Source organism: Melanostigma gelatinosum (assembly GCF_949748355.1).
Source record: "Melanostigma gelatinosum genome assembly, chromosome: 2".
NCBI lineage: Eukaryota > Metazoa > Chordata > Actinopteri > Perciformes > Zoarcidae > Melanostigma > Melanostigma gelatinosum.
In genome coordinates this window covers 32,088,470-32,097,260 of record NC_136635.1, presented here as the reverse complement: position 1 = coordinate 32,097,260, position 8,791 = coordinate 32,088,470, and the positions used below count along the sequence as shown (strand labels likewise).

The 8,791-nt window shown below is 41.4% G+C and overlaps 1 protein-coding gene across 1 annotated transcript; it reads right to left on the bottom strand.

Annotated features, from left to right (window-relative positions):
* Positions 1–751: 751 nt before the first annotated feature.
* crybgx (crystallin beta gamma X) lies at positions 752–7,492 on the bottom strand (the record flags this gene model as incomplete). Its single annotated transcript, XM_079288110.1, has 6 exons — positions 752–884; positions 2,832–2,971; positions 3,598–3,733; positions 4,350–4,471; positions 6,998–7,046; positions 7,449–7,492. 6 exons carry the CDS (start codon positions 7,490–7,492, stop codon positions 752–754), a joined length of 624 nt encoding a protein of 207 aa, XP_079144236.1.
* Between the last annotated feature and the right edge of the window lie 1,299 nt (positions 7,493–8,791).

Here is an 8,791-nt window from a genome sequence, read left to right as displayed (position 1 = left end):
TTGTGCATCTGTTGTCTCAGTGGAACATATACGTTTATACTGAGGCAGCCGGTGATTGTTCTTCATGGTGTTCATGAAGCACCAACAGGAGCATGAGACGTTTGATTTGAGCTTCAGTCGACCTCGTGGATGAACTCTGAGCCTCATTGAGTTTGACTTTAAACATTTGAAAACCCACATAATGCTTGAGTTGCTCTTTGTTCTCATAGCGTTCATTTTAATGTGTTCATATATATATATTGTGCATAATCGCGTTTTCTGTCATGTCTGACATTGTTGGACATATATATATTATATATATATATATATATATAATATATATATATAATATATATATATATATATATAATATATATATATATATATATAATATATATATATAATATATTATATATATATATAATATATATATATATATATATATATATACATACTTTGTTCACGATGCTGGAATTGTTCTTGTAATTTGGCAGCCGTGTTTGATTCTTAGTAATACTTTGGATTGAGTTGCAGCAGCTGTTTGGAAATCCACACGTTTGATATTTGGTAAGAACTTGTTTGTGTGAAACTGTTTAACGTGAATCTCCGCTTATTAACATGTATAACTGGCGCCACCAGTTCAGAAAATATTTAAATGAAAAAGAATCAAAACTCTGAACAAGCAGTTTTTTTTGTAAACAGTTTATTACCAAAATAAGTTTTGTAGTTTGTGTGTAAAGCTGCAGGTTTCTTGTGTTCCTGCTGTCGGTGTTTAGTTGAAGCGGACTCGGCGCATTGAGCCCACGGTGCTGTTCTGGCTGCCCCAGTCCGAGAAGTTGTTGAAATCACGCTTCTCCAGGATGTAATGAGACCCTCTGTAGTTCGGCTCCTGGTACACGGCCCACCTGCACACACACACACACACATTAGTGTCTACTGTGAACACATTCTAAAAACATAGACATGTCTCAGTGTGTGTGACAAAACTGTGATTTAACCTCTCAGAACTCAGGAGCTGCTGGTCTACTGCTGCCCCTGAAGTCTCTCAATAACTCAAACACACTAACAGATGGAGGCAGCAGTAGAACAGCAGCTCTGAGAGGTAGAATCACTGTTTCATGAATGGATTCTGGTGTCTTTGAAGAGATCAAAGACACCAGCTTCAGAAAGGTCAAGAGGTGAAAATATTCTAAATATAGCTTAAACCTTAATCTGATATAGAGTCTTTAAAGAGTCGACAATACGTCCACAGCAGTACATTGATTTTCTCCCGTGTTGGGTCTCAGGTCAGTGTTCTACTACAGTAGAACACTGACCTGTAGTAGAACACTGACCTGTAGTAGAACTCTGACCTGTAGTAGAACTTTGACCTGTAGTAGAACACTGACCTGTAGTAGAACTTTGACCTGTAGTAGAACTCTGACCTGTAGTAGAACTTTGACCTGTAGTAGAACTCTGACCTGTAGTAGAACTTTGACCTGTAGTAGAACTCTGACCTGTAGTAGAACTCTGACCTGTAGAACACTGACCTGTAGTAGAACTCTGACCTGTAGTAGAACACTGACCTGTAGTAGAACTCTGACCTGTAGTAGAACTCTGACCTGTAGTAGAACTCTGACCTGTAGAACACTGACCTGTAGTAGAACTTTGACCTGTAGTAGAACACTGACCTGTAGTAGAACTCTGACCTGTAGTAGAACTCTGACCTGTAGAACACTGACCTGTAGTAGAACTTTGACCTGTAGTAGAACACTGACCTGTAGTAGAACTCTGACCTGTAGTAGAACTCTGACCTGTAGTAGAACTCTGACCTGTAGTAGAACTCTGACCTGTAGAACACTGACCTGTAGTAGAACTCTGACCTGTAGAACACTGACCTGTAGTAGAACTCTGACCTGTAGTAGAACTTTGACCTGTAGTAGAACTCTGACCTGTAGTAGAACTCTGACCTGTAGTAGAACTCTGACCTGTAGTAGAACTCTGACCTGTAGAACACTGACCTGTAGTAGAACTCTGACCTGTAGAACACTGACCTGTAGTAGAACTCTGACCTGTAGAACACTGACCTGTAGTAGAACTCTGACCTGTAGTAGAACTTTGACCTGTAGTAGAACTCTGACCTGTAGTAGAACTCTGACCTGTAGTAGAACTCTGACCTGTAGTAGAACTCTGACCTGTAGAACACTGACCTGTAGTAGAACTCTGACCTGTAGTAGAACTTTGACCTGTAGTAGAACTCTGACCTGTAGTAGAACTCTGACCTGTAGTAGAACTCTGACCTGTAGAACACTGACCTGTAGTAGAACTCTGACCTGTAGTAGAACTTTGACCTGTAGTAGAACTCTGACCTGTAGTAGAACTCTGACCTGTAGTAGAACACTGACCTGTAGTAGAACTCTGACCTGTAGTAGAACTCTGACCTGTAGTAGAACTTTGACCTGTAGTAGAACACTGACCTGTAGTAGAACTTTGACCTGTAGTAGAACTCTGACCTGTAGTAGAACTTTGACCTGTAGTAGAACTTTGACCTGTAGTAGAACTCTGACCTGTAGTAGAACACTGACCTGTAGTAGAACACTGACCTGTAGTAGAACTCTGACTCTGGAGAAGAACTCTGACTCTGCAGAAGAACCTCACACAAACACACTTCAACTAAACATCACAACTATATTTTGAAGTCACAGAAATGTGGACTTGGACTTCTTTAGAAACATTGAAGTAAATTGCAATTGTCCAATTAAAAGTAGTTTGAAAGCAAGTCAATCGGCAACGATTGGCCGATCGTTTGAGTCCGTTTCCTCTTGGATCAGCTGATTGGCTGTTGAAGACAGCAGGCAGGATGTTTGACTTACGCTCCTCCGAGCACGCGGATGGAGGCGACGCGGTTGAGGCTGTAGCGGCTCATTAGGTTGGGGATGTCGTCCTGGATCTCCATCTTCTTACCAGAGAAGCCGGCTCGCTCAAACAGCTGAGCTCTGCCCGGGTTGTTGTCCTGGAAGAAGAAAAAGCTTCCATTGAGTGTCGGTGGTGAATATGTTGACTCTGTGTTAGCGTTCTTAATTATTCCTCCAGAGTCTGACATCATTCGGACATTTAGTCTACTTTCTAATTATTAGGACTTTATTTTCCTTATTTAGTACATTTCTTGCCTCAGTGATCGACTCTTTTATGAACTGGAACAGCCTGCAAATTACAGTCTGAACACTTTACATATGTACAAGCTGTTTACATCTAAAGGCACGATGAAATAAGTCGTTTTTATTTTTATATTTTGTAAATAAATCCTACTTTTAAAATGATGTAATCTTGAAACCATTGCACAGGTCTTCAGTCATTTAAAATGATGTATTTCCATCTATACTGCAGGTAACCAACTCATTCACTAAATAACAACTCTGGTTTAAATGTAGATTTTAATGTAAAACATTAAATTTGTGGGAAAAATCGGACAGAAAATACTTTTTTATTTCCTGTAAAATGTCAGATTCAACAATTATTTCTGTCTAATTTCTTTTATTTACATGCGTTGATGAATTCATGGGAGAGACACAGCTGTTGCATATGCAGCAGCTGTGATGTCACCACATTGAATCCAGGTGTGCGCTTGGTGTGTCTTACCTGTTTGACAGCGCGGACGGAGGAGACGTGGTCCACCTGAGCGCACCACTTGTCGTAGCAGTTGTACTCGCCCCGGTCGGACATGTCCCACAGGTACTGACGGCCCCGGAAGTTCTCATGCTCGTAACCGACCCATCTGTGAAGAAGAGAGGCGGCTCAAACAGCAGCAGGGAAATCTTTTGAGGTTTTGTTGATCCGTCTTAAATATGAACGGATTTCCATTCAGTTTGGAACAGAAGAAATCTTAGACTTGAATTTTCCACAATTATAAATGTCTAAAATATGTGTAGAAACCAGGTGAACCAGGTCCTAAATTCATGTTGAAACAAAGTCACAGTTATACTTATCCAAGACATTTAAAAAACAAAATGTAACCTCAACCCAACTCAAATTTTGTGTAGTAATTTCAGTTCATGCAAGTGTGCATTTTCTATATTATGTCCTTTTGTGACGTATGATTTCTACCTTTAGATTTAGCTTCACCTGCAGATGACCAAACTAAAGTCGTTGTTTTTTCATTTTCTTGGCTCAAGGCTCATCTTTCCACCAGAACAGATGAACAGGGCTCATATCTGCACCACTGGGTTTTGGGTGCATTCATTATATTTTACATTTATACATTATGAGTCCCCCTCTTCAGATGAAAACATCTCTCTTGTTGTCCACTATAATACAATGATGTTAATCTGCTCGTTCTCTGTCCGGTCTCTCGTGGCCCTCCAGTACTCCAGCCGTGGGTGTTGTGGACTTACGCTCCGCTCTCCACCTGCACAGAGTTGCATCTCTCTGGGAAGTTCTTGTCACTGATCCGGGTGCAGTCTGAGCTTAGGTCCAGCCGCCTGCCGGCGAAGTTCCGCTGCTCGAAAAGGGTCACCTGAGGTCAAGAGACAGCAAAGCGGAAAAAGAATGACATCACAGAGCCTGCTGGGATTTCACCGCAAACGTCACCACTCAGGTGTTTGGGTGTGTTTTATAGATGTTACATTCCTTTCTTTAAATCTTCTGTCTCTCCTTCCACTCGTTCAACATGTTCAATAACTACAGTAAACATCGTCGTGGATAATCCTGTCGTGACATGTCATGATGTGTGATATTTTTTTAAAAGGACAGTTTGGAAGGTTAGTAACTGGTGACAAAGCTCCCCAAAGGTAAATGTAAATCACCGAAAATGAACTGTGATATTTACATTGTATTTTCGGGGAGTAATATTTATTTGTGAACAGTCAGCAGTGTCTTCCTGGAAACTTGGGCGAGTCATCGAGATATAATTACGCTGCACGACTACTCTGTTTGTGTACAGATTAAACTATCGAGATGAAACTTAGTTAGTGAACTTAAAGTAGCAGCATGTAGCGCCATCTAGCGGTGACATTGCAGATTGCAAACCAACTGAAACTTCTCCAGTGTGCCAAGTATGCAGGACGGTGAAAATGTGAATGTCCCTCTCTAGAGCCAGTGTTTAAATGTGTCCGTTCTGGGCTACTGTAGAAACATCAATGCATTGAATTTGTGTCCACCATGAATAAAGCTCCTAGTTGACTCTCCATTGGTGTTATTTTTGTCCCGAGCGACACGGAAAAAACTGACATTTCGTGTCCCTGTATAGAAAACCAGGTTTCACAACCTGCTATGATACGGGCTGCATGTTCAGCTGATCATCCACTGAAGAAAAACATACTTATTGTTGGAATGCTGTTAAGCATTCCAACTATTGTTATCCTGTTTCTTTATTCAACTTCTTCTATTTCTTCCGTCGCACCGCTTCTCCTCCTTCATTTTTTAAGCGACAGAAACCGTTCAACTATTAAAATGTTCAGCTCTTTCACCAGAGGTGTGCTATGACTTTTTATATTTCTAACCTTTAAACTTTTTGAATTATTAAGCTTTTTATTTTTTCAATAGGATCTCTATGGAGAATATTTTCAAATGGCTTCAGGCACACAGGTGTTTGTGATTGAGTCAATTAGTGATGTTGATGAACACACAGACTCACAGACACACTTACACTCCTCTCTCTCTCTCTCTCTCTCTCTGTGTCTCTCATACAGTCATTCAGGTCTTAGGGATCTTTAGAGGTCTTCCCCCCTCCTCCACCCCCCCCCCCCATACACACATACACACACACCATTTTAAAATAAAAGCCCCACAGAATGAATCCTAACTGAAATGCTTGTGATGAGCCTGTCATTTAATAACCGGTTTGTGTTTATCGAACATTGTGATTCTGTCTCCTCTCCCCTTCTCCCCCACACCCCATTTCAAAATAAAAGCCCCAGAGAGTGAATTCTAACTGAACTGCTTGTGATGAAGCCTGTCATTTAATAACCTCTGTTTATGTGTCAAACATGATGATTATGTCTCCTCTCCCCCTCCCTCCCCCACCCAGTCCCACCCTTTCAAAATAAAAGCCTCATGGATTAACTGTATTTAAACGTTTCGCTCAAAATTTGGCTTTTTTGTTGAAATAATGAATGCTCTTACTAATACTGCGACAACTACTACTACTGCTAATATTTCGAGTATTAGCACTACTACTACAACTTTTGCTGTTGCTACTATTACTACTACTGCTACTGCTATTACTGCTACCATAAATATTATTACTACCACTACTGCTATTACTACCACTACCACTACCATTATTACTGATACCACAACTGCTAATACTGCTATTCCTGCTACTACCAGTACTAATAACCAGTACTAATACTACTACAGCTATTAGTACGACTGCTGATACGACTACTTCTACTACTTCTTCTAATTACAAATACTTCGACGACAACTTCTACTACTACTGCTACTACAAATATCACTACTGCTACAACTAGTACTGATTCAAATGCTACTCATACTTATACTGCGAATAATACTTCTACTACTACAACAAATATCACTACTGCTGGAATTCTTTTAAGCTACAGAAACCGTTCGAATATCAAAATGTTCAGCTCTTTCAGGAGAGGGGTGATATAACTTCATATTTGTAATCTTTCAACTTTTTGAATTATTCAGCTTTTTGCAATTCTTTTAAAATTGGATATCTATTTTCAGCAATGTTTTTGAGATTCATTTCAGCTTTCAGCATTCCAACGCATTTTCAGCAGGAAATGCATTTTCTAGTTCATATTATATTCCATCTCTGCCAATAGATCGCGCTGAATACAACACACTGTACCTTTAAGAGGTGTCGGTGGGTGAATTTTTAGAACTAACTGGACAGAGCTAGGCTAGCTGTTTCCCCCTGCCTCCAGTCTTTATGCTAAGCTACGTAGCTTTGAATAAAACAATGAAGTAATTAGAAATTAGTATTATAATAAAAAGAAAACAGGGAACAAGTATGTTAATATACACTCACGAGTCAGCACCATTCAAAGATCCTGACTCATGTTGGACTCACCCTCCCACTGGACCCGTAGAAGGCACGTTGGAGCACAGACCCCAGCTTGCTGCAGATACGGAAACATTTTCAATGGATAATTACACCACAAACACACCACTCCATAACTAATACAGACGATGAAACAACCACAGAGAGACTTTGGAAACAAAGCGGCGCTTTTGAGGTGAAACTGAAGACCTGAGCCGCTGAAAAAACGTCATAACTTGTGTCACGGCTGATTGTAATTTATATTTTAAAGTGTCGTCATGCTCCAGTCTTTCAAAATAAAACCATCAACTTGCACCTAAACTGTACAGTTTGTGCAGTACAGTTTGTGCATGTTTAGGTTAGGGAAAGTGGTGTAGGAGGCGTCCCAGAGAGCAGAGCAGAGGACCTCCACACCTCTGACCTTGGGGGGGGGGGGGGGGGGGGGGGGGTCTGACCCTGGAGCACGGCGCTCTCAACATACCTTGTTTGTTGGGCAAATCCTGGGACTTTAGTGAAGATGTTCATGTCCGCTCTGCGAGGCACCAAGGAGGCCCCTTAAATACAGCGAGGAGAGGAGAGGAGAGGAGGAGAGGAGAGGCTGCTAGGAGGCTCACAGAGCTTCTGCAACAGTCGCCATTGATATGCTAAACACACACACAGGACCACGCTCATGTTGTCCTCTGTGTCATCACACACACACACACACAAACCCTGCAAGTGCATGCAGAGCACAAAAAAAACATACAAACACACACACGCACACACACACACGCACACACACACACGCACGCACGCACACACGCACACACACACACACACACACGCACGCACACACACACATCAATAGGAATAGAAGAGCGTTTCTGTTCACACTAACATGTAGATGTGAGAGTGCAGAGCTAACAGTTTTTGGCTTTGAACAATTCAGCGTTTTTGCACAACAATGCATCTCACCATAATGTTTGTGTTCAGGCTTTGTGCCGGGCAAAGCTCCAGCACACTGTATTCACTGTAAAGAGGTCGTGACCCTGAAGGGGGGGGGGGGGGGGGTCCTCTATGAACCTGAATGTACAGATTAGACTGCTGCAGGGTTCACCTGGCATGAGTTTAACGTGAGTCACATGTCTCACGTATTGTTTCGTGAAATGTTTTCTACAATCTGTACAATGTGATAGAACAACAAGCTCAGGCTCAGCTGCACCGAGTGTCTCAGTAAACCAGGACTGTGAGTGACCCAGCACAAGACCAGGACTGTGAGTGACCCAGCACAAGACCAGGACTGTGAGTGACCCAGCACAAGAACCAGGACTGTGAGTGACCCAGCACAAGAACCAGGACTGTGAGTGACCCAGCACAAGACCAGGACTGTGAGTGACCCAGCACAAGAACCAGGACTGTGAGTGACCCAGCACAAGACCAGGACCTGGAAGCAGCTCACCTCCTTGTTAATGTCATCACACCTGAGCTTCTCCTGCTGAAGTGGAAATCTCACTATTACTGAGCAGATGGTTATTGTTTTAGTTTATAATAAATGTATTCGTATTATTTTTTAGATTACCTGATTATTATGAGCTAATTATTAAAACAGCATTTGTATTTGAGTGATCAGCATTTTTTCTCCTGTATGACAGAACTGTCTGTATGTTGATGTAATTATGTAGTTTTGTATTCCATACAATCATAGTTATTGGTCTCTAATTGGAGACGAGAGAAGCGATTATCAAAGACAACGCGCCATCATTTCCTCTATTGTGTTTTATTATATTATTGAACTCTTGTTAAATGTGTAACCACTGACTCCAAGCCACACATTTATTTTCCAAG